Genomic DNA, 26268 nt, shown 5'->3' on the forward strand with positions numbered 1-26268 from the left:
TGGACAGAGGGCTGGAGATTTTACCAGCAAACATACAAAGTTAATACAGGATGAAACTTTAAAAATCAGCCAGAAAGTGCAGGGTGGCTTATTTATTTTTAGATGGTTATTTTTTTTAAATATTTTTCTGCTTCTGTGAGAGAGATTCCCTGACTGTGCAACATATGCAACATAAAGCTGGGAATACGTTTGGCTTCATGCAAAAAGAGTTATCAGATGCACAGAGTAATTACACATAAAATTGCCACTTTAATTGGCACAAGTGAGCTGGGGGAGGAAGCGAAGTCTTCTTCACAGTTTGTGGCTAGATTCTAGACAGAAAAGCGACCTCGCAAGACGATAGTATCATTTTAATTGAGACAGACAGAAGTGTTAAGCAAACACATGTTAATTGCTGCAATTGAAATTCAGGGCTCAGTCTGACAAAGCGCTGAGTACGTCCACTCCCTGGAGTCAAAGGAAGCACCTTGGAGGTTTGGGCCTTTGCCAGGACAAGAGGGTTAATTTTAAGTCAACAATTCAGGTTTCCAGACTATTCCAGACTGTGCTGGCGTGGCAGCAGCAATGTGAGCTGCAGCAGCAGCTCAAATTGGGTGTGAGCAATGGGACCCATGCGCTGGGGTCCCAAGCCCCAAGAGCAGTCCAGACCCCATGGCCTGGGCACCTTGGGAAGGCAGGAAAGCAGTCCAAAAGCTGGTTATTCCAAGGTAGCTGAATGTTAAGTCTGATGCTTCTTCCTGACAGGGACATGGGTATGTGTTTCATCCACCCAGGAGTGGAGTACAGACTATGTGAGACTGTCCCTACCACACACCTTTTCTGTAACGCACCAGTTACTCTGTGGAGCAGGACTGATACTCTCCTGCACTTGAAAAAGCACCAGTACATACTTTTTTCCTAGTTTCATAGCAGCAGGAATAGATGTAGTGTGCCTCTATTGTCAAAGCCAGGCTGCTGAATAAAAGGGAGCATAGCATCCACAGAGGTCAAATGAAAATGCTTGGTAAGGGGAATAACCCTTCTCCATCCAGTGCAGGGATACCCAAAGATGGGTTCAAGTTCAGATACCTAAAATCCTTTCTTTTATCCCCGGTGAGGGGCACTGAGGTCGGCTGGTCTTGCATGATCCCAGCCTGAGGCTTCCCAGCTCCACTCTGGTGGAAAGAGTGTTGCAGGTACCATCTCCAGAGGTGGTAAAGCATGAGATGGAGATGGGGAAGTCTGGGAAATAGAAATGCCCTAAAGCTGTGGAGGCAACTGGGGAAAAAAGAGAGACAGAAATAAAGATACTACAGTCCCCTGCTTTGATTGAAACAGTTGCTGAGGGAAACTTAAATGTTTCAGGTTTGAAATAGGTGGTGGCAGAGAAAGTACCTATGTGAACATTTTCAATGACTAACTGTAAGGTGAAAAATATTTTCCCTACTAATATTCAGAGGATCATTTCCAGAAAATGCCCCCTTTGACTATGGCAGAGATTTGCCAGCAGCTAATTTCAATGGCAACTGCTGCAGCCTTTCAACTTGTGCCTGTTGCAGACCTCGCCGGGCAGCAGGATGGGCATGTGAGACTTCCCTTCCCACTTCAGCATCCCCCTCGGTAACTTTTCCCCCTCACCACCCTGTGCCAAACCTCTTCTTCTCCCCAGGTTTCGCCGGCAGCGCAGCAGATGCAGCCCACACAGACGATACAGCCACCGCAGCCGACTGGAGGCCGCAGGAGGAGGGTGGTAGACGAGGACCCGGATGAGAGGAGGCGGAAATTTCTGGAAAGGAACCGAGCCGCCGCCACGCGCTGCAGACAGAAGAGGAAGGTCTGGGTGATGTCACTGGAAAAGAAAGCAGAAGAGCTCACCCAGACAAACATGCAGCTTCAGGTGCGAGACACTGTCTGCACCCCCGAGGACACAGAGGGGCTCTTTGTGCATGGAGGGGCTGGTGGTGCCTTTGGGGCTGCCCCCATACAGCCGGCTCCTAGCAAGAGCAGGGGCATAATCAAAGTCCGTTAATCAAGATGTGTGTGCTTCAATTAAAAAAATAATTACATTTTAGTGGGATAAGCCAGGAAAAAGCTGTCTTGGAATTTAGAAGCCTTCACTAGATGTAGTTGTGTTTATTTTCTTTTCTTGTCATTGCTTTTCAGGGGGATTTTTTTGGAAGTGCCATTAACTCAGCTGTAAAAGACTATTTTAGAGAAGGGCGTGTAGCTAAACCTTCAGTCAAAGCAAGCAAGATAGGAGTGTAAATAGGTCAGTCTAACAGTAAGAAAACTCATATGAATAGACAAAAATACCCTGAGTATGATGATAAAAGCCTTTCTTACAGTGCTGCCCTTCTTATGGTGGGCACAGTAGTTCTGCCCCATTCATAGGTGTTCCTGTGTGCTTCCAGGAAGCCAAGTTGCCTTCAGAACAAGTTATAAAATAACATCATGGACAAATGTTATCATAAATCCAGCACACGAGCACCGTGTGCCAGTTTTGCTCAGTTCTCCTGAAGTTGTGCAATTTCTGTGTTCTTGGGTTAAAACGTTGCAGAAGAGCCTGGTTTAAGCTTTGTGGCAAACCAAACCCTCTCTTTCTTTTCTAGAACGAAGTTTCCATGCTGAAAAATGAGGTAGCACAGCTGAAACAGTTATTGTTAACACATAAAGACTGTCCAATAACAGCTATGCAGAAAGAATCACAAGGATATCTAAGTAAGTAGCTGGTATGTTTGCACTGTCTCCACACTCCTCACAGGAAAGCAAAGTTTCCAGTTCTTCCCTCCAGAACCCCTTGTTGGTCATATTATCTCTTGAACCTGTCTTCTCAAACATCATCCGAGCCATCCAATCTCTTGCCCTTACTTATCCAGCCCCGCACCAAACCAAAAAAGCCCTGGTTTGCATCCCACACAGCAGAGCTAGCCTTCCCCACCCCTCCCTTCGGCAAGGAGATGCACATGGATGGACGCTCGCTCCCCTGTGGAGGATCCTGCTTGAACTCACAGCTCCAAACCTGCAAGAGTCCTCCTGGGCACAGCACTGCCAGAACCTTAAAATAACTCTCAAAAGGAAAGTTATAAAGGAAAATATTACAGTTCCCTCCAGTGAAAATGGTCCTGTGCTCTGACAGTGGCACAGACCAGGCGTGGCACAGGTTTTCAAGGTTTGTTAACTCTTTCTTAACTCTTAATCTTTCTTTTATCCACAAAGTTATCATTTAATGGAGACGCTGAATTGATTCTAATTGATGCATTTTATGAGTGTGGTAATTTAGGGACAAACTCTTTGCTTGGCTCTAGAGCAGCTCAAAAGAGACTTAGGGTTAATATCTGCTAGATTGCGGTGTCCCCTTAAAATAGAGCCCATTTCTGTCTCCTCTGCATCACTATGCATCTGTCTTTTTTTAACAATACTCAAAGACAAAAAATATATAATTACATTACATGCCTGTCAACTGTTGCTTGAATTAGATTTTCTGTGCTGCAGTGCACTGCACTCTCATTTTGATTCTTGCTGGAGCAAATAAGGCTTTTAAGTGTCCCAACTGATTTTATAGACCTTAGGATATCAGATTTTTATCCCAACATTGGTTTTGTAGTCGTTCAGGTCTTGGACTTACTTCAAGGTCCCAACTCCTGAGGTCAGGTTGATATCAGAGAAGCTGTCTTAAAAAAAAAAAAAATAAAACAAAAGCTGGAAAAGATCAGAAGATGGAGAGTGTTGGATAACTGTGTATTTTGAAATCCTGGGACTTGTGCATGCCTCAGGTTGTTAGTAGTGCTGCATAGTGGTACATCCCTTTTCCAGGAGTGTCACCGAGCCTGGGCGTGTTACTCGGATGGAAATATGAATGTGCGTTGTTTCTGTGCCCTCACCCCCTTCCCAGGTCCTGAGAGCAGTCCTCCTGCGAGCCCGGTCCCAGCTTGCTCCCAGCAGCAAGTCATCCAACACAACACCATCACAACCTCCTCCTCTGTCAGCGACGTCGTGGGAAGCTCCACTCTAACCCAGCTCGCCAGCCACAGAACAGACATCAACCCCATCCTTTAAAGGTGGTTGGTCAGAAACTGCTAGGGGAGTGTGGTAGCATATCAAAGCGTCCTCTGTGCTAAGGACATTTGCAACCGTAACTCAAGCCTGGAAGATTCCTCAGTTCTTGAAAGACTCTGGCTTTCATTTTTATAGTTATTAAAATGTCTTTTATACTTAGTTACATGAAAGGGAGTTATGCAATTAATATGCTATCAGCTTGAGAAATGCTTTGGTGCTTTCTCCAGTTTTTTTGGTACCAGTTACTTGTTTATAAACCTAACTGTTTCTGTACATAGTCATGTTTCCTTCTCACCAGTCTAGCCTGATGCCTCAGAAATGCCGAGTTGTGTTAAACTGCAGCTTGTTAGCCAGCGTGAGGCATGAAAAGTATTAAACAGAGTCATATGTATGTAACTAGGAGTAATTAGGCTATAAATACAGAGAGAAGGGATCTGCTGATAGCATAGTAAAGAAAGAGTTAGCGTTGTGCTATCATCAGACCCCGTCTTGCATTCAGAGCCTCTTTCAAAGCAGTTATATAGGATGTGGCTATCAGGACAAAATCGAGCCCAAATAACGTGCTCTTTTGACTAGACCTCCCCCTTCTCCTCTCTCCCCTACCCTGGCCTTTCCCTCCCCCGCGCCCAGTTATTCTCACACCTTCCTTTTCCCTTCCCAAAACCTTTTCATCCCCAGCTTTTTCTCTTTTTCTACCCTGCTTTTTTTTTTTTTCATTCCAAGGCTTTCTCACTTCCCTCTCTTTTTCTGAAAGAATGGTGATGAACAAGCAAAAACTTCAAGCCCAGCTAAAAACTGTTGGCGCGGCTGCTGCTTTCACTAGCTCTTCACCCGCAGCTGGGCTGTGCTGAGCATTTGGCTTTAAAAAAAAAGAAATGCTCCTGATTTAGTGTTTTTAATAAACAGTGAAAGGCAAAAGCAGTGCAGCCCCAGGTGAAGCAGGACTGAGAGCCAGCTGTGTTGATGCTAGCAGCTCTGTGAGCTTCTGCAGTGAGGTACAGGCATAGCAAATGACACCTGAGAATCACAGGAATTCTTTTGCACTGCCAGTCATTAACATAGAAAAATCCATGTAGTATATACTAATTCAGAAAAGTTCTGTTCCCTAACCCAATTGCGTTGTTCTAGCAACAAAAGCTAACAGCCTCAGGTTTCACAGGCTATAAATGAGAAATAAATCAGTGTAATGGTTCTGACCAGCTGGAAAAATGCCAGTTTTAATTCACAGGGAAAGACCTGCTCTTTGCAGGCATTCGTTTAAGCATCCATGGACTGATCCTGACCTGGCAGACAGCAGTGTAGCTTCACTGACTTTAATGGCACTTAACACCCCTTTACCGCGGGTAAGGAATTGTCTCATTAGGACGCTAAATAATTTTTAGAAGGCATGCAGCCGCTAAAAAGCACTGCAGGAATGGCAAATCCCACTGCACTCTGGATAAAATTCAGTCCTGCAAAGAGGGTCTGGAAAAGAGCCTTATGCCACAATTAAGGTTTTTGTTTGGACTCTGGGCCTGCCCCTCAGTGTGACTGATTTGCATCCCAAGTGGTACCAGTGATTGATGGGAAAATCAGACGGAGATGATGCCAGTTAATTATGCTGCCTTGCTTTATACTGGGACCTGATTTTGCTCTCAAATCTGTCAACGGCAAAACCTCCCGCTGCTTACTCAGGGAGCAGGCTCTGAGCTGGTGATAAATGTTGAAACATTTTGAGCTACGTCTTTAATAGCAAAACCTAATTCACATTATTCCTGGCAAATCCTCTAACCATGAACATGCTTTGTTCCGAAGCAAAGTTCTCCTCCTCTAAGACTGTGTCTTTGGGTTTTAGAGGAGTCTTGGGTTTGAGGAGGGCGGCTCATCTCCATGCAGGAGGGAGAGTGAAAAAACTGAAATGTGAGGCACCGTAAGGAGCAGGGCCAGCCTGGAAGGGAAGGCAAAATTCTGAGGGTCATTCATTTCTGAATTAGTTCTTATCTCTCTAACTAACTTCTTATCAGTATTCTTTTCTTTAACAACTCACTTTCCATTTATGCAAGTACATTCAAAGGAAGATTTTTAATGTACAGTGTAAATCTTGACTTGATTATATAGTCTAAGAACCAAAAAGTTACGAAAAAATACAAATGTAAAGGATTTTCTATTATATTTTAGACAAACAAATACTTTTAAAGTGTTTTAAATACCGAATCTATAATTTTTTGTTAACCTCCTGTTGTAATAGCTAAATGGTTTTGCTTCATCATGGCTCCCAAGGGAACTTTTTTCAAATATGCAGTCGAGCAAAATATTCCAGCTGAGTATCCGCTATGTAAGAAAAAAACCAAATAAGCCATTTCCCCTGTGTCTGAATTTCATCATTCACCATGAAAAAGTAAATGTCATCGCAGGGTTAATTTAAGAACTTTCCCTTTATATGGGTAGCACTTAAATACATTAAAAAATAAAAATCAAAGTTGTTGGAAATATTAGAATACCCAGTTGAGCTACACTGCACTAGAATTACAGTTTAGCTTCATTTTATTCAGTCTCCTCAATTAAAATATTTAGCTGGTAAACTGAAAGCCTCTACATTAAAAAGAAGAAAAAAAAAAAGAAGAAAAAAATACAAAAACCTTGCCTATGTTTTGTTAAATTCAGCTACTTGAGAGTTTGACTGATGTGTATTATATATAGCTCAATTATTTCTTTTTTTAATGCTAACTAGGCAAGCCAACTACACATGTTGGCCTAAATGTGTAATTACAATGAAATGTCTCCTCTCTATACTATTGGCCTTTAGGTATAATCCTTGCTAGTGATGTGGAAATAAGTAAAGGATGAAAAACTATTTGCTATTGCTTCTTGTAACTCTGTCGCAGGTTCACAGGCCAAGACAACACGCAGCATATTTATATCGGCTATAACATCAGTAAAAGGACCAACTGTACCAGGCACCTTATATTATTCATCAGATTTGCTTCCACATTAAAATGCTCTTATTTTCCACGGGAATGATCCCGCAGCCTTTCCTCAAGCTGCCGGTCCAGCTGGGCACTGGAGGCTGCCTGAGCGAGGGCTGCAGGAGAAGCCCCTGCCCCTCTGTCCCCAGGATTGTCTCTCTGCTGCAGTTAGTGGCAGTGGCCTCTTCCTAAGCATGTCACTCTAAATGCACTTCCCAGTCTCTTCCATCAAGAAGAAATCCTGTTTTTCCATGAGCTACTACTGGAGATTGCTCCGCTGTCCTCCTGCCCCACCAGTCCAGCCTGTCTCCGGGTTAGCCAGGCTCCGTGCCCCATCCCACTACCAGAGAATGACTCGGACCGCTTCCCTTGCCTGCTCTCCCAGGCACTAGCAGGGCAGCGAGCCCCATCCGGCACCTTGCTCAGGAGGAAGTATTTCTGTGGACAGTATCTCTCATCGCACAACATTGGAAGCACGTTGGAAATCTCAGCCACGGACAACTGCAATACTCCAATTGGAAAGAAACGATGTTGTGATGCGGTTCCTTCATCCCTGCCCCCCCCTTCCCCTGAATATATGCAAGCCATATTCCTAATGCTGCCTGTGGGAGACAAGTAGTTTGTGTGCTATCATGGTGTGTTTTATAAGGACCACGATGATGATGATTTATGGAGAATTTCATGCTGTTGGGAGTTAATTCCTGCTATGAAGCTAAATGTCTGCTGCCCATCTTCTGAATAGTGGAAAGTCAATGGTTCAGTGCCTCAGTGCGTGTGGATTTAGTGTGTTAACTGACTCTGTCCTGTTAACTAACAAGCCAGCTATAACTGTTGTTAAATGCCCAACTTTTGAGGATTCATATTTTTTTAAGCAACAATATCTAGTGTTGAAAACTAGCCTTTTAGTTTAGGTAAAATGTGCTTTTTAGCAGCTAATACCTTTTTTAAGAAAAAAAGCATATAGAGTGAATTTATGAAAATTCATGAGGACCAAAGCAATTTTAAAACAGGAATCTATTAATTTAGTATTCACATAGAATTTTATAAAGTATTTATTAATAAATGTTATTTTAACACATTCCATTTGAACAGTATTCTTGTACAGAATCTGTTTGGTTTTTTTAAGTTACAATATTAGTTTTGCAATAAACTACTCTAGGTGTGTGTGCATCTTAGTTTTTCAGGGTCTCAAGCAGAAGTCATCCATCTAAGATGGAAAAGTCTGCTGAGGTCAGTTGTACAGAAATTCCTAGAATTAAATGTTTTCCTTAAAGCAGCATCTGCTTTTTCTTTTTGCCTTTTTTTTTTCCCCTTCTTTTTTTGGTAACAACAAAACAAATTATAAACCTTCAGTTGTTTCCTTTATATTGGAAAACATGCTCTCTCATTAGAGAAAGCATGGATCAACATATAACTGGAAAGCTTGTCTATTTTCCTTCTTTTTTTTATTAAGGCTGATTTTATACATCACCGTGGAAGATCTAACCCCATCCTTGTTTCTTTTCTAATATCACATAGTGAGTTGCACTATACTGCCTTATCATTGCCTCTTCTGTCCTCTTACTAAGCAGTGTTCCTTAGATTTACACCATTGAAACTCCATTATACATCAGAGAAAATTAGTGGAGGGGGAAGAAGAGAAAAAGATTGATCTGTAGACATAAAAACTAAACTGTGCCTATAAAACAAAACCAGTTACAACTAATTAGTATCTTATTTCTACGTTTCAATTATTTATATTATTTTAAAATTGCACTTTAGCTCTCACTCTCACTCTTGCTCTCCCTTGTTGAATCATTTATAAATACTCTTGTAAAACGTTTGCACCAGGTACATTTATATGCTTTCACTGGTGGCATATCTACAACTTGTCTCTCACACCTGCTCGAACAGAGAAGCTGAGAACAGCCAGTCTGCAGTGTGACTTAGACTTTACACCCTCTTCATGACAGCATATAAATGTTTTATTATGCAAAGTGTGTGAGGCAGCATCTAAGCTACATTTATAATCTCTCATCCCGAGAACCAAAGTGTCCTGTATATTGTAAGGTCAGGAGACTGGCTCTGTTGTGCATTGTCATGCACTTTGACTGTTGTCCAACTCACAGTAGCTGCGAAGCTGCAGTGATAACAGTGGCCATACTATGTATTAAGAGTTCTGAATCAATAAAATATGTTGCCTTATAACTTGACTAGGGACAGCACCTTTAAAAAAAAAAAAAGAGTAAGAAAAGAGGCTAAAAACTTTTAAGGACAAACAAAAGCAATAAAATCTCAAGTGATTTAAACACACACACACTAATTTGTTCAGTTTTTCAACATCTGAAATAATAATCTTACTGCAAAGACAAAAGACACTGTTTACATCCATAACCTCCATTTTTTTTTTCCCTGGAGCTTACAGTATCTCAGTTTTATCAGTGGTTTTACACTTAACAGCTAAATTGCTTACCATTATTGGTTTTCCATATCTTTTAAAATTACTTTATAGCAAATCCTAAACTGCATGAGGCCAAAAATGTCGGTGTTCACACACACTCACAGACAAGATTGATTTTCTAAGTGGAAATCTGATCCTTTCCCAGGCTCTCCTTGGACTTGAATCAATAATTACAACTCACTATATTTAGACCAATGTGTAATACCTGGGATTCAGGATCTGTGGTTCCACATTTATGCAGATTAAATGTTAGTGATGTTGAGTTTCACCTGGTGGAACTGTTCCCAAAGCCCATGGTATGACCATGCCATCTGATGCCATGACACTCTTGGACCCAAACCTCTTGCTTGACTAAAAATCTGTGCAACAGCCTTCTAAATGAACACTGAAAGCTCCTTCTGGCTTTGCAGAGACTGCAGCACTGTCAGGAAGCAAGAGAGGTGGGGGGGCTGATAGGGCATTTCAAGGGAAATGTTTTCCTTGTTGGAATTTAGGAAATTCCAGAGACATTTTTTCCCCACCCCTTGGGGCTGAGATTGCAAAGAGATGCCTGTCAGAAACAACCTTTACCAGGCTTCCACAAGACAACTTATTTTGCACAAAAGGTGTAGTTGCTCTTCTGAATAGTAGTAATTGCCACTGAGAGCTTTGCCAAGGACTTTATCATTGGGACCCAAGTGTTTCTCATCCCATGGCCGTGAACTCTGTACTCCTCTCTGTCACAGCTCCATTCAAACACTGGGTAGTACTCATTGGTGAACGTTGCTTCTTCGGACTATTGCCATTGTTGTCCTACTTTTAGCACTGCTTGGAGTAAGCCTAAACTATCGAAGTCTATATATAAATATATATATATTATATTAAAAAAAAAGGTGCTGTCACAGTAAGTTTTGGGCTTGAGGTTGTTTGTATTGTATGCAAAGGTTTTGTGTTTGTTTGTCTGTTTTATTCTGTAAAGCAACCACCTTCCTTACCGGAGGGAGATAATTTTGTTTTCTTTGGTTTGTTGTTTTGGTTGGTTTTTTTTTTTTTTTTTTTGGTACATAAGTGTAAATACTTGCTGCAGCATTTAATATGTTTAATTTTATGTTAAGCTTTTTGTCGCATTGTGAACCCATTATTGTTACAAATGGACAATGAGTTCATTGAGACTGTTCAACTAGGTCAGATTTTTACATCTCTTTCTAGCTAGAAGAGACAGGAATTTTGTGCATTTGTACAAATGTTAATAATATCACCGCAATTCCAATATAATAAAGCACTCAAATACAAATAATTCCAGTAGTTTGGTGATGTCTGTAACCTTTGGCATATTACAGTATGGATAACTCCTGCAATTAAACCAAGCTACTCTTGACTGATTTCTGGTCTAAACTCTATCCCCTTATCTGCCCTGAAATCAGAGGAGGACTGCAGTGCTGGGCATCCTCCTGCCTGGCCCTGGGAGTGAAGGCCTGTGCAGACCTTACAGCCCACCGCTGCCCTCCAGCAGCCGAGGTGACTTTGCAAGAACAAGTTCACTGAACCTTTTCCAAGCAGGGAGGCTGTAAAGCCTTAAACAAAAAGGCTTACGTAGTGGAGCCTGACGTGAGGCCTCTGCATAAGGATGAGACAAGCTGCTATTTTACTTTTCCTTGCAGCTGGAGTGTGCTTATATCAAAATACACTCTATGCTTGTTATTCCGCCAACCTCGCCTCTTGCCAAAAGCTGCCTGGAAATGGATTTCCTGCTGGGCTAATTAGCTCTAATTGTGATGCCCCTGTTATCTTGCCAACCTCATTTCTCACTGTAAATTGGTCCAATACAGACCCTGGCACAATAAGAAATAAACTGTAATCTGAAGTTAGTGAGGATGAGCCCATCCCTCCAGAAGGGAAGCCAGCTTTAGATTCATGCAACTTGATGATCTTGCTGTAAGTCCTGGAGCAATGGCCTGATCACATGGGGTCCAAGACCTGAGAGCAGCCTCAGCTACGAGGAACCGGTCTGCCCACAAGCGCTTGGTACTGGTGTCATGCTGCAGACCAACCCTGTGCAGCATGGCCATGCTGCTCCCTTGGAGGCCTTGGCACAGGCACAGCTCCTGCTGCTCTCCCCCTGATTTTCAAAAGGCTAAATCTAGGCAAGAGCATTCACCCTCCTAAAATGGGTAGGAAAAAGGCAGAGCCATACCTCTGTTCCCATTCTCCCTTTGGAAAAACGGGAAGATGGGGTAGTGGGCACACATGGCTCCCTCTTTAAGGGGGTACAACAGATGTTTTCCCCAAACCTCAAGGCATGGCATTACCTGGAGCCAGTTCTGAGGCCCTATACTCCTGCATTGTCTTTAAAGCAGGGCTGTCATGCCACAGCTTAACCTGTATTTATACAGCTCAGCTCTTGCCTTGGGACCAAATACTGAAAGAGGATCATCATATCTGTAAAAATAGATACCTCTCATGAAGGCTATCACAGGACTATTTTATTGTCCACAGTTATATTTACACCTGACAGTATGAGCTAAGCAAGATGCATTCAGGCTGAGGTAACGCTGCCCTTTACAGCTGATTCATGGTTTCCCAAACCTGATTGCAGTATTTGTTTCTCTTCCAAGCAGTCCACTGTTACTATTGCTCTCTCCGGGCTGCTCTGGACACCATAACAAAGTTATTATTAGAGAAAAAATGAATCAGTCCGAGCGCATGCTCTTTCCCCTCTCCTTTGCAGCCAGAACTAGACGAGTGGAGCACACTTTGCGTCAAGTGAGAGGGTTGCCCTAGCTTACATCAATGGGAGCAGTGATGCAGAAAGACTCCTTTTTCCTGCCCCACCAGCCCCTTCTGCTTCGGCTGGACACACTTTGTGTCTCAATCTGCCCCTAGCTTCTCCCAAACCCAGGCTGCAGTCTCAGCTACTTACTGTAACAGCACTCAAACTAATGGCTATGTAGCACAGAGTTTGGGTAGGGATAGTAAGCTAGCACTGAGGGTACTGTGTGTACCCAAAGGCATTGGAACAAAGCAGACAGTATAACAGGTTATCAACAGCAATTCAGAAAGCAGACACCTTCCTGAAAAGGGGTGTGGACAGAACAAGATTTAAAGGGCTGAGAAATGAGAAGTGGACTGGTGCTAAAGAAACCTTTTTGTGGGGGGATGGAGAAGTGAGCAGGGATGAGTCCTTTTTTGTTAGGTTTCTTGGAAAAAATCCTGGAGTAGAGGGAACAGTGAATGTGCAAAGATGCAAAGCTCTCTGGTGTTACCCTGCCTCAGCATAAAAGAGCCAAAGAGAGTCTGATCCCCTCCTGGGGAATCTCCCCACACGCAGCACCTGAGGAGGGCCTGAGAAATGGGGTGGTTGGATATGCTCCCCCTGACAATGGGCCAGTTTAGAGGGAAGAAGACCAGTTTTCCTCTCCACAATAGCTACTGGCTGCTGAGGCCCCACCACAGGATTCTCCAGCTCTGGGACTACCCCCAGAATTACCCTGCTGCGCCCACTTTCTTTACAGAAAGGTTTTGCAGTCATGTGCAGCTCAGCCACAGGGAATAAGCACAAGACTAAACACAAAACCTCCTGAGAACCCAGTTTCAAGATAGTCGAGGATTTAATCAAGAGTCAGAAAGAAGGGATCAAAGTTCAACCAGGACCACCATCACCCATCAGATCACAGCCAGCAACTGAGGGTTTGGGGCCATTTGCTCCATTATTTTGGTCTGCTTTATGAGTGCAACTGCCCTAACTTCTTTTTTGCCTCTGATCTGCCCTGCTGCAGTGGGGATGTTCAGTTTAGTGGGTCTAAGCAGGGTGTTAGTGCTTGCCATTTGCTTAAAACTCTCTTTCTGTAGCACTTTTAGCACCATTTTTCCTCCAGTCTGCTCTATTTTTCAGTGCAACACAATGCCACGGTATGAGAGTGACCCCACAAAGCTGATAAAATATTTAAGACCCATGTTCTGATTGTGTTAGGTAAGCAAATACCATGAAAGCCTGACCATTAGTGAACCTGATCAGCCCATTCCCCTAGGACTTGCCAGCAGAGCAAGCCAGAACAGCCTAAACTAGAAGCTATGGGGCAGCTGTCTTTCCCAAAAGAGAGGGGAGCTTGAAGGTATATTTTGCAGAGCCTTGAGGAATTTGCAACCTGTGTGCCACACTCTAAAAGCAGATGACATAGATACAGACTTAGATTTAGATTTAGATATATAGATAAGCAGACACAGATTATATACCTACATACAGATGATATAGACATATAGATGCAGATGGCAGAGAAGAGTACATGTGTGCATGGGTATTTGTATATACAGCGGGTCAGCAGGTGTTTTCACAGGGCACTGCATTCAGCTGACACCAACTCAAGTTAAAAGAAAGAAAAATACTTGACATAACTGGCCAGTTCATGTAGGAAATTTGAGTCAAGTAAAAATAAATAAAGGCAGAAACAGATTAGTTTAAATCTGGGGCCCTTTGGATTATAATGGATCACATAGGAAGATAGGAGGCTTTGTATGGAAGGACTCTATATCCTCCTTGCACTTTCTCTTTTGTTTCGCTAATCATTTTCATTTTGTTTTATAAGGAGGCTGAGCCAATTCCAGCTTAGCAAAAGTTTTTCTTAGTTTCAGGAAGCTGTGCTACAAGGACAATATGTAGCCATGGATGAGAAAAAGGAATCATCCGCAGTGGGACACAGCTGCAGACTTTGGTTATGCAGGATTGTGTTCGGTACCACAACACCGGACGCTGGTTTGGCTTGGGTTTTTTTGTTGCTGGCATTTTGCTGTAGCTATTGCCTGCTAAGTTAAATTGTCAGAATTAAAGTTAAAACCAAGCAGTTTTCACCAGCTGAATAGGGAGGATGGGGGAGCAGTAGCTTTGCCTTTGCCCTGCTGCAATAGTGGCTTCCCTTTAGGGACAGTTGTTATCATTCAGCTGGAGTAGGTGCAAGCTGCACTGACTCACACCCCCTTTGTGCCTAGTTCCCACAATCCTGAACTCATCCCCTATTATGGCTGAGGGACTATTTGCCCTTTGCCAAGGTGTTCCTGCTACCTCTTTGTGGTAGTACTCCATGGGATGAGAGGGAGGGCCTGCAGGAACACCCACAGCCCCACATTTCCACACCAATACAACGTGGTAGCATCCGGGCCATGCTGGCCAGGTTTGCAGGGGTCCCACTGTGCTGACCCACTTGCTCTGGTGATTCCTGCCACCACACTGTAGGAGCTGAGCTAAACCGAGGTCCTGCGGCTCACCTGGCTGTTCCTCAAGCCAACCTGACTGACCCAAACCAGGGGGAAAAAAACAGCAAGAAAGGTAATTTTTGCATTGACTGTGGAGCAAACCATGGAGACCTGTGAGGGCGGGGGGTGGACAGGGAGTGAGCCGAGAGCAAGGAAGATGGTGGAGTTGCTGCCTCATTGTCCCTGTGAAGTTTATCCACCTGAGTGCACTTCTAGTGTTGACCCACATGCAAGGCTTCACCCAGAGTTCTCCTTCCCCTCCAAAGCCCACAAAGCCCAAAGTAGCTTTAAAACATAACCTGCTCTCTGCCTTCCGAGTCAGCACACCTTACTTTGCAGATAGATAGTGGAAAACCCAAGCTGCTGATTAAAACAATGCTTTTTTCTCCTTGCAGAACCCCCATTTTTAAACGCTTGGGAAGAGTTTCTGGTGTACCTTCATGAGGGCACTTTCCTCTGCTGTGTTCTCTCACATGTCACTCAAGGAGAATTGCACCAAGTCCTTTATACAGTATCAAAACTTGGTACCATTTTGATAATTCTCACAAAAACAATTCCTTTCCCTTGCAAGCCCTGGCTGAGCCCTGCAGAGGGATGGTGCCACAGGAGGAAGCACAACACCCATGGAGCCCTGGCACTCACAGCTTTTTTCTGTGATGGGATGAGAAAAGCCCATTTTTCCCAATAGGAAACTAAGCCCACTTGGCTTGCTGAAGCCATGGAAGACATCAAGTGCAAGGCAGTCCTTTTTCCAGGAAAGCTCTGTTTCTAACGTGGTATGAGAGCAGTAGGATCCCATCGGTGCTGCAAAGCAGAGCTCCATCAGCTGCTGCTGGGCTGATTGGAGCCAGCAGCACAGGAGGGGAAGCCAAGGACAGCTTTTAAATGCACGCGGTGGAGGGAGGAATGAAAAATATTAATTTTAAATGGATCGACGCTGGCGTTGGAGCTCGGCAGGCAAACATCCAAGCCTGTCAGGAGGAGTAATGAGGGCTTTTAAATTAGATGGGATCACCTATTTGTGGCTGTACAGTGTTTGCTGTGTATCCCCTGTACCTCAGGGAGAACCCCAGACATGTAAGGTTGCAAGCACACCATCCAGGTACAGGCTTTTTCATCAGAGGGTTTTGAGTGCTTCCCAGGCTTTAATTTGGTGCCTTCCTTACCTAGGGATTGAGGTAAATATAATTGTCTTAATTTTTCCCAGCAGCACGCAGAGAGGAATAGACTGACAGAAACCAGGAAATGTGAGTGCGCCCCTCACTTTCCTACCTCCCTTTCCTGCTCCTGCCAACAGCCTGTTCATCAGTGTCTTGCCAGGAGACTCCAGGCAGGCAAAGCTCTACCTGCCGAAGGCATATCCTTACAGTCCTCTCTAGAAGTTGTAATCCTTACCCTCAAAGAGAAACTGAGCTGGGTTTTTTTTTCCATTTGTCTTCTTCAAAGCTCTGTCCAAGCTCATCCTCATTAGGAGGCCATTAAAACAGTGATGGTCTTCACATTACGATTTCCGTTTGGATCAGATGTGAAGATTTTTATATGCTGTGAAAGGATTCCCCAGTTCTGACATCTCTTTTTTTATATATTTGCCCAGACCAAGAGCTTGTGAAGAACAGGAATGGGAAAGCATATCGGCATTCAAATAAAATGTCACAATCATCCACAGAGGCGAAGGGAAAGCCCTGCAGTCTCATTAGCCAAACTTGCACATGGTTCTAATCAAACGGGTGGGAGGGAAACATTCCCTTGGCCACGGATACCACCGATTTTTTCCTTAGGTTCCAATTCTGTAACTCTTATTCATCCAAAGATAAACGGGCTTTTCAGGCAGGGAAAGAGGGCTTTGGGACTGGGCTCTAAGGCTTTTCATGTATTCAGTTGTCACTTGCCTTTTACATTCAAATTCTGATGGGTCAGACTTCCTAGACGGTGTCTTTCAACACCTAATAACTCACCCGGCAAGCTCCAGTGCTAATACAGACGTCTTCTTATCAAGCTTGAAACACAGGGCTTGGGGGATTATTTTAAAGACACTTTTTTTGGTGCTTTCTTTCTCTACATTTGTACCAAGTCCTTCACAAGGATTATTTATGTGGCATTTCTTTCCCACTACACAGTTGAAAATATCACCTGTTTTAGCAGGAGATTTCTGGGGTCAGTGCAGGAATATTTTGAGGAATTTGGTCATTGCCATTTGCTAATGGAAAATCCAGTAAGCAAAGTGGTTTGTTGGCTTTGGTTTTTTTTTTTTTAAACCACAATAAATTTTTTGTTTGTTACTGCTGGATTCCCATTAAATGCATTAATTACAGGAATGTTTAATGAAGCAAATAAAAAAAAATTATGTATAGAGCACTGTGAAAAACAAGGTATTCAGCAGCATGTGCTCTTATATATGCTTAATAAAAGACCTTACCTTCAGGTAAAAACCCAATAAAATATGCCATAACGTGCTATGGGACCCACTGTTGATTTACAATGCATTACTCCTCCAGCAGTAAGCAACTTTTGCACAATGCACAGCAAGCTTTTATATATTTATATATAAGACCTTTTTTTTTCTTCTAACAAAGATTTATTGAATTTCCCCTGAGCATATTCATTTTCTAAAAAGTTCTTTGTTTTACTCCACTGTAGTTGTTGCAATAAAGGGAACAATCTCCTTCCCGATTGGCACGTGCGATATTAAAATTACAAAAACGTGGGAATGAATATCACAATGCTTTATACACAAATATTCCTCTGTACGCTCCATGAGACCAAATACAACGTGTGTTGCTAATATCTAGCATTTTGAAAACCCATAGCACGTTGGGCGAGGTCTAGAAATACATGGTGAAATTATCGTAAAGCCCCAGTTTCTAATTCCTCCAAGGAACTATAAATGAGTAACTTTTAAAAGAAGTTCATACACCTTCTGTTCCCCAAATTTAAATGACGAGCATGTAAACCCCATACCAGCAAGTTCCATGTAACCGCTGAGAAACTTAAATTACGCAGAACATGATGAACATCGGTTGAAATCCTTGAAGAAATAAAGGAGGATTCCCTGAAATGCACTTGCCAATCCTTCGCATGCCATCAAAGGCTGTTTTTTCAAGCACGATGTAATGTCTCATGATATAATGGAACAGTTCTCGGTGTTCCCTATTAGTCACACTGATTATTATAGTTGGCACAGGGTCCTCTCCACGTTCGCTCCTCAGACGTATGTTTGCTCTCCCATTCCCACTCACTCCACCATAAAATCCCTCAGTTTTAAAAGGGCCCCTTCTGCCTCGGCTTCACCTGTAATAACGGAACAGGAACATGAAGACCCTCAGTCTGCAAATGCATGCACACATAGAATCACAGAATCATAGAATGGTTTGGATTGGAAGAGACCTTCAAAGATCATCTAGTCCAATCCCCCTACAATGAGCAGAGACATCTTCAACTAGATCAGGTTGCCCAGAACCACATCCAGTCTGGCCTTGAATGTCACCAGGGATGAGGCATCTACCACCTCTCTGAGTAACCTGTGACACTGTTTTACCACCCTCATTGTAAAGAATTTTGTCCTCATGTCCAGCCTTTTAGTTTAAAACCATTTAAGTTTAAAACCATTATCCCTCATCCAACCGTAACAGGTGCCACCAAAAAGCTTCTCCCCATCTTTCTTATAGGCCCCTTTAGGCACTGGAAGCTGCTCTAAGGTCTTTGTAGAACCTTCTCTTCTCCAGGATGAACAACCCCAGCTCTCTCCGCCATTCCTTATAGGAAAGGTGCTCCTTTTTGTGGCTCTCCTCTGGTTCCTCTCCAACAGCTCCATGTCTTTCCTGTGCTGAGGACTCCAGAGCTGAACACAGTACTGCAGGCAGGGTCTCACCATAGCAGATGGGCAGAATCACCTCCCTTGACCGGCGGGCTACATGCTGAAGCCCTCAGTTTTTCACCCGTATATGTAAATACAGACACGCAGGACTGAGGCCCACAAATAGAGCAAGTACATGAGATTTTGAGGGGGAAAAAAAACACTTTTGTGCTTGTCTTGGCCACCTGAGAAGGGTCTGCTTTGCAGACAGCATCTCCTGTGTCTGCAAGTTTGGGGCAGCAGAGCGGGGAGAAGTTTCTCTGCCTTCCTCCAGCTTCCCCATGGGCACTGCAAAGGGCTTTGCCACTTCTGCCCAAGCCCTCAGGCTGACAGCGAGTGTGAGCACCCCAAGACGCTGGTGGACCTCCCTGCCAGGGCAAGCAGGCGGGTGCCCGAGGGCAAAGCCGGGGAGCCCCGGGCTTGGCAGGATCTGCGGCAGATGCATTAGCTCGGACAGGCAGCCCAGCACCGCCACACGGCCAGAGAGAACCTGGTGTGGTCGTCACAGACTGGGCTTGTCTCCGGGCCGGGGCGGCGGCACCGGTGCTCGATGACCGTGCTGAGCCCATGCTAACCGGGACTTGCCGGGGGCAGCTCCGGCACGGCGGGATGTGGTGGTAGAGGTCGGATCGGATCGGCTTGTCATAGCATAGCATGGCATGGCACGGCACGGCTTGGCGGCTTGTCTCTCGCGGCTCGGCATCGCACGGTTCGGCTCGGCTCGGTGCGCTTGGCTCGGCTCGGCTCTGAGCGGTGCGTTCCTAGTCCAGCCGTGCCCCCCTGTGGCGCACCCGGGAAGCTCAGGCGGCCGCGGGCAGCCCTGGCGAGGCGCTGGCTCTGGTGCACGGGTCGCTATGGGAGCGGTGGTGCTGTTTTTCCGTCCTGCCCGCACACAGGTGGCTACAGAACAGCTGTCCCGTGAGCTGATCCGGTTGAAAACTCATCCGGCCCCAGCAAAGTCATAACTACACCAATTCCTGACATGGCATGGACTGGTTTCCTATCCGTGTCAGGTAACACCATTGCCACACAGTCACTAGGCTTCACACAAGGACAGAACAGTGCAAGAGTTTGTTTCATGAACAGGAATCAGTGTTCACCAGTTCAGTGGGCAGTGATGATTCACGATGCGAGTAATGGCCATCTTTTTTCAGGGCAAATCTGTCCTCTGGCAGACAGCACGGAAAACCACTATAGGCTCAGTAGGCTGGCATCTTGCTCTTCCCAAAGTGCTATGGGAAGGGAAGGGGGAAAAGAACAGAACGGAATGGAATTGCACTGGTGTTTTTCCCCCTTTCCTGTTTGATAGCTGACAATTTTCACTGTCCTCTCAAGAAAATTCTCAGCTGGATTAAAGCTCCGGGGCATACACAGAGCAATCACACCCATGTGCTGGGTATAATGCATCCCTCTCTTCTGTAAAGGGCAAGGGCGGTCTTCAGCTTCCTGAAGCTTTTCCTGTTAAAATCCTAATACTGAAAGAAATTAAAGGAGCACTGTGGAGGTCTCTCCAGGGGGAACACCCCAGCCTGCTGAGGGACCTGGTACCTTGGGCATAAATGGCAGGGGTTTAGTAGCAGGGGGTGGCCAGTGTGGAAGGAAACCATGAAGAGTTCAGGCACATCCATCTCCGAAACACATGAAAACAGCTTGTTACCTGCCAGCACTTCTGCCCATCTGAGGAGCACATGGTGTCCTGGCGCAGGCATATTTAAGAAAGCAAGTAGCAGCCTTCAGGGATGAGTGATGCTCTTGGAGATGTGGGGCTGGAGGTTCTGTGGAGAAGGCCACTGGAGAGACGGGCTTTTGGCTGGAGGCACTCTCTTCCACAGAAACGTACATGTCTGAGGACCCCACACTGGGCCAGGATGAATCCTGAGGGACTATGGCCAAGGGTGACCTAAATAAGAGACAATGAACAGCAGAGGGAAACCAGCAAAAAGCATGCAGAAGCCAAAAGCAACCAATACACCCAGCATGGTAGAAAACAGTGGCCTCACTAAAGAGAGTGGGACAGACCTAGGGTAACCTATTTGGGAAATCAGAGAAGCTGCAATGGGGCAGGGCTAGGGGAGCTGAGCATTGGGAAGGGGGAATAAAGCTAAATACTTTGGGATGGAATTGTTGTTGGTGCTTTGGTTTCTTTCAGCCTAATTACTGATTACCCTAATCAGAAATTCATATTAATTGGCAATAAATAATAAAGTAAAATTTCCACAAACTCAGACTATATTGCCCATGATACCCTCAGCACATTATGCTGGCTGACATGAATAAGGAGTCCATAACCCCTTATTACCCATTCACACCGTAAATCTGCCTTAGTACAACATACTCTGCACTCACCATCTTGAAAACTACATTATTCATCACAAAAGTTACTCATGCATTTCCAATGGTATAATTCATCTTTGGACCTATATCTTGTGGGAATCTGGCAAATTATCATCTAGGTAATTGATGCTTGAGGCTTCAATGGGAACAGCAGGAACTGAGAAGAAATCCAAATCTTTTGGTCCAGTGGGACTTCTCAAGGAAGCCAGGTAGGTTTTGTATAAAAATATTTAAAATTCATGCCACGAGCAAAGATTTTAGTCCAATGGGGTGCTCATGCATTTTGGGTAAAACCAATAAATCAAGGGGTTTAGAAGCAGATAAATCTTGACTATCTGAATAAAAATTCTGAGTTGCACACATCTTGTGGTTAAAACATTGTAATTAAACAGGAGAGAAAATCATTGGTATTCACTGCAAAATCTGCTTTCTCCCTTTTTCTGTGTGTTCCAGCAACTCCCTTTTATCAAGGGGATCCTTCACAACGTAGCACTGCTCTCCTTCTTAATGCTGCTGTTTAGAATGACCATCTGAAGTGAACAACACAAACAAATAAAACATCCCTTTGAATCATGCTACCGAAAGTGGGGTTTGCTGGAAACTGCTTCTATAAAACAGTCGTTAGATTAAAACCTAAACTGAAACCCTTGTTCTTCATGCTGATACTCAGATAGAGTACAAAAGCTACCTGTGCAAGTGCCTATTTTTATGCCTGTGACTAACTTTTAGTACCCTGGGACTCTTTGTGGTAGTGCAGATAAGCACAAGCATGAGTGTTTGCAGAAACTGAGCTTATCTCCAGCCTGTATTAGCAGGATTCAGGGTACTCAAGCAGACACACACTGCTTTCTCTCAGGAGCCACAGTGTGAATAGCCTCCAAGTTTCAGATCTCCTTTTACACTCTGACTTTAAAGTTAAAGCTTCAGAAGTCTGCAGTAAGAACCTTCAGGGATTAATGTAATTCATTCTTTCCTGTCCAAGTTTTACATTGTGGGGTTATTATGCTGCTCACCACAACTGCAAGGTCTTGGCCAGAGACAACTGTTTCAGTTTATTTTAACAGGCTGTTTACCTTATTAAAGTAATAACAAAGAAAGATGATTACATTAATTACTACATCAAGCCAGCTGCCATGGCACTCCCCCGCCAGCCCTCAAATCAATTAGTTGCATCTGTAAGCTGAGTGATTGAAGGGTTTTTTATTATTATTCCTTTTCCCTCTTTTTATTTTTTTTTTTACCATTTTGCCATTAATGGTGTCTCTTTGAACGAAAGCTATTGTTCTTCACTGAGAGGATGGGAAGATTTAGGTGGTCTCTTAACATACGGTAAGAGGTTCGAGGCTTGATTCATGGTTACTCAGAACCTTCTCAAGTGATACATACCCCATGAAGTGATTTTAAAATGCTACTATTTTCAACTGATAGCAGTTTAAACTTGCCTGGCCCTGGTGTAAGTGGTTTAAGGGGTGCCAAAAAAAAAAAGCCTTTGGAGTTGTCATATCTCTATGAACAAGTGGCATCACTGGTGTCACACTAGTGTAAATCCATCATTAAGAATATGACCGAAAATAGCTACATTTCTTGGTTCGATGTTAGATCTAGTTTCCTAGGGAAACAATGCAAATGTACTGTATGCAAAGGAGTGAGTGTACATCTTCTTCTCCCCTCTAATAACTTTTGAAACTGCCAAGAATTTAAAAAAGTTAGATGGGCAGCAGTCACAAATCTCCAAACAGTTTCACGAAAGGAAAGGACTGGATAAAGAAGGGTGAGAACACTTGCCCCTGCCCTATAGAATCATAGAACGATTAGGATTGAAAAGGACCTCAAGATCATCTAGTTTCCCCCCTCTGCCATGGGCAGAAACACCTTTCACTACCAGACCAGGTCGCTCAAAGCCCTGTCCAACCTGCCAGGGATGGGGCAGCCACAGCTTCTCTGGGCACCCTGTGCCAGTGTCTCACAACCCCCACAGTAAAGAATTTCTTTCTTATAGCTAACCTAAATCTCCCCTGTTTAAATTTGAGCCCATTAACTTTTGTTCTATGTCATGCAGGACAGCGTTGAATGCTTTGCACAAGTCCAGGTAGATGACAACAACTGCTCTGCCCCTATCCTTCAGTTCTGTAGCTCCATCATAGAAGGCCACCAAATAGATCAGGCAGGATTTACTCTTAGTGAAGCTATGTTCCTGTCACCAACCACCTAGTTGTGGCAAGTCCCTCAGCATTTTTAGCAGTACCCTACAACTGCCAGTTGCAGCTACAAGGTAGAAGGATTACAACGGAGCTGGCTGCTGCTTCCCAGTTCTAATTTCATTTAAACCAGATCATGAGCAGTTGGAAAAAAAATAACCCTTGGAGCTGCTCTAAGCTAAACCAGCTGTTTATCAAGAGCCTGCAAGGGCAGGGAACAGCAATACTATTCCTGTCATCTCCTGTCTTCAGCATTCTGCCTGCTGCCAGCTGCAGAAGCCACTGGGGCTAAAGATTTCCCAACAACAGAATAAATTGCATGGTGGGAAGATCCATCTCATTTTGGTCCCATTGTTCTAACAGTACAAAATGTCTCAGTGCAGCAGAGAATCTGGCTGTTTGCATCTCTCCCAGATTCTAATAGGTTTCAGCAAAAAAAATGTGCTGCATGTCCCATTTATTGAGCATTCATAATCACAGTCAGAGACATTGAAACAGATTTTTCAGGGAGAAAAATTGAGCATCAGACATGTCAACTTTGGTTGCTTGAGGTGGGATGAGGGGGAAATGGAGAAGAGGTTTCTTCACAGCAAAATTACCAAGGACAGGGGTGGCATCACTTTTTGATGTAAATAATGACCTCAGTGTCACCACTGCAGTCAATTAACAGGACTAGGAACTTCCCTGGTATCTCTGGGACAATTTCTGCTAGTGGATGCTCCATTTGGCTTCCATTTCCTACAGCTGGGCCTCACATATGCATCTAAGAGTAGCATTTGGCCCAGAAAGAGGAATCAGCACTTCTGTTATAAGCAGAAGCATTTGGTATGCCTCACGTGGGATTTCATTCCTGGTCGGAAAAGTCTGGGGAGATCAACAGGGTTCCTTTGTTGCTCAATGATTTAAGGTGTGTTGATTTGCATGACTTCATCTTCCACCTTCCAACACCCATGAGGCTTTACTGAATTAACTGAAAGGAAAGAGAGGCAGCAGAGGAGTGGGAGAAAGGGACCGTCCCACACAGATCATTCGTGTGCGCTGGTACTTACAACATTAGAGAATTCCTGTGTTTAGTAAGAAAAAGTAAAGAGCCCACCCACCAATGCTGCACCCTGGTGCTTACGGTATTACGCCATGCAAAGTAATAGAGGGCATGTTTGTATTTAAAAGTGTTTTAAATCCAAGTGTGGTAAAGAAAATACCTAGAGTGATAATAAATCACTTAAGATGTTTGCAGTCTTACAAAACAGGGATTGTTGAGAATCTTAATGTTTTACTCCACGTTTTCTTTCAAAGGGATGGGAGGAGAGAAAGTTTTCAATTTGTCTTGCAGACATGCAATTTTCGTGTTCATGTTATGTCTTTAATTATGTCATTGAGAAGCACTCAGGAGAATTTGCTTCCATGGCAATACCTTCTGATATGAAGAATTAAATTGCGTGCTAGTTGTAATGATAGGAGAATTTTCATCTTCATTAAAAAAAACATGTTCACAGCCAAGGCATTTAACTGGGACTAAGGGCACATAAAGAACAAGTGCCAAAGCACTTGCACTTAATGCAATAGTTACGAAGCAGCCTCTGACACCCTACGGTTCCAAGAACTCTGCATGAGGCTGGCAAATGTGACATAAGACTCTGCAGCACATCTGCAACCTCTGGAAAGGCAGATGAAGGGCAAGCAGGGTGTCTAAAAGGGCACTGGTTACCTTTGCTTAGGCACTGATATTGTTACGCATATTCCTGCATAGGAAATTCCTCTGATTCTGAATTCAATGGAAAACACAAGACAGCATGTGTTTCCATCTTACCTATTATAATATCCTACTCTCTCTCTCACTATGAAGTAAGTTCTGGTATAGACTGGGGTCTCCTCTGTAATACCATACTAAAAAGTGTCTATTATAGCAAAGTTACTCTCAGTAACTCATCACAAATCCAAAGATTACATCTTTTAATGCAGGCAAGTAATCTTACACTACATCAGATAATATTCACTTACTCTAATGTTTTTTCCCAGCACAGCATGGTACATAACACTTGGTGATTAAGTGACCAACAGGTGCCTATTTAAAAGCTACAGGAGCATAAGCCTTTGAAAGTGCAAGTGAACTGCAGATTGACCAAAGCAAAGGATGAAATTGAGCTGGGATGTCATTAAGTTGCACTCTGAGAAAATGAAGATACTAAAAAACTTATGAAAGAATATGGAGAGAGAGGCAACAGAAGCTGCTGACAGGACAGGTGTTAAAGTTATGTTGGTTGGACAGAATACAGGTTGATGTGAAATAGGAGGGGAAATAGCATCTCTATCAAGAAGAGAACAGCAAGTAGATTGGACAGAGTATGTTTACACTATAGTGACTCTAGAGTAGACATGAGCAAAAGATGCATAGAAATGATGCCATAGTGTTTACTAGATTTCTCCTTCAATCTTACTGACGAGAACCACCAGGGGTTAACTGCAGGTGGGAAATACAGAGCAAAGCCAGGGAAGTAAAGTATGCTAAATGGCATAAAGATAAATTCACGAGCATTGGCTTCATCTGAGTTACCTCATGAAACAAGTACGTTACAAATGACAACAGTCTATCACCTTCATTGTGATCTGAGGGGGAATAAAATGTTTCTGCGTTTCCCTGTAGTTGAGCATTTAGTGAAATACTGACTCCAGAGTAAGTGTCCTTAGCAGGAATTACTCAAAGTGAACTGAGTTGAAATCAGAATTGTATAGAACTAGACTATCTATGCATGGACTTACAGCAAAATAACAATTGTGAAATAGTTACCTTGGAGAAACTCAAGATTAATTAAACCTATGTGCTTGAAAAGAGAAGTAACTTTAAACAAAATCTATTGGAGTAGTACTTAAAAAATGACCCTCAGCTTCTTTTTGTCCTAGGAATCACATTTTTGAGTAGAAAACGTTTTTTTGCTTTTGAAAACTTCTTTTTGCTTTTGCAAAGAAGAGTACTCAATTGTACAAAATCATGGAAATTAGAGCTCCTTTGGCAGCCCAGTGTGGTACTGTTCCCCGTGATCTCATTTGGAGGAGAACTGCCCAGAGGCCAAACTGTGCCTGTGACTGGGAGCACACAAGTTCCTAACTAGTGTCAATAGAAATTCCATGCACAGACCTATGTAGTAAATCACTCTGCATATTTACTGTAAAAAATGGTGATAAGGAGAAACATAGCAGATTTTCAGGAGCTTGTGCTTTGTGAGAATGATTGCTATC

General features: G+C 43.6%; 1 protein-coding gene across 6 annotated transcripts in view; it reads left to right on the top strand.

Annotated features, from left to right (window-relative positions):
* Positions 1 to 6868, top strand: part of CREB5 (cAMP responsive element binding protein 5) — a 254418-nt gene extending 247550 nt beyond the window's left edge. For all 6 annotated transcript variants that reach the window (XM_061351009.1, XM_061351010.1, XM_061351008.1 and 3 more), the window contains 3 exons: positions 1649 to 1876; positions 2589 to 2697; positions 3872 to 6868. In XM_061351009.1, coding sequence (XP_061206993.1) covers positions 1649 to 1876; positions 2589 to 2697; positions 3872 to 4035 — 501 coding nt within the window. In that variant the 3' untranslated portion in view covers positions 4036 to 6868. The remainder of the gene's footprint in view (positions 1 to 1648; positions 1877 to 2588; positions 2698 to 3871) is intronic.
* The last annotated feature ends 19400 nt before the right edge of the window (positions 6869 to 26268 follow it).

Source organism: Neopsephotus bourkii, unplaced genomic scaffold (assembly GCF_033783945.1).
Source record: "Neopsephotus bourkii isolate Nb327-2 ecotype Australia unplaced genomic scaffold, CSIRO-AGI_Nbou_v1 NB_549, whole genome shotgun sequence".
NCBI classification, from domain to species: domain Eukaryota; kingdom Metazoa; phylum Chordata; class Aves; order Psittaciformes; family Psittacidae; genus Neopsephotus; species Neopsephotus bourkii.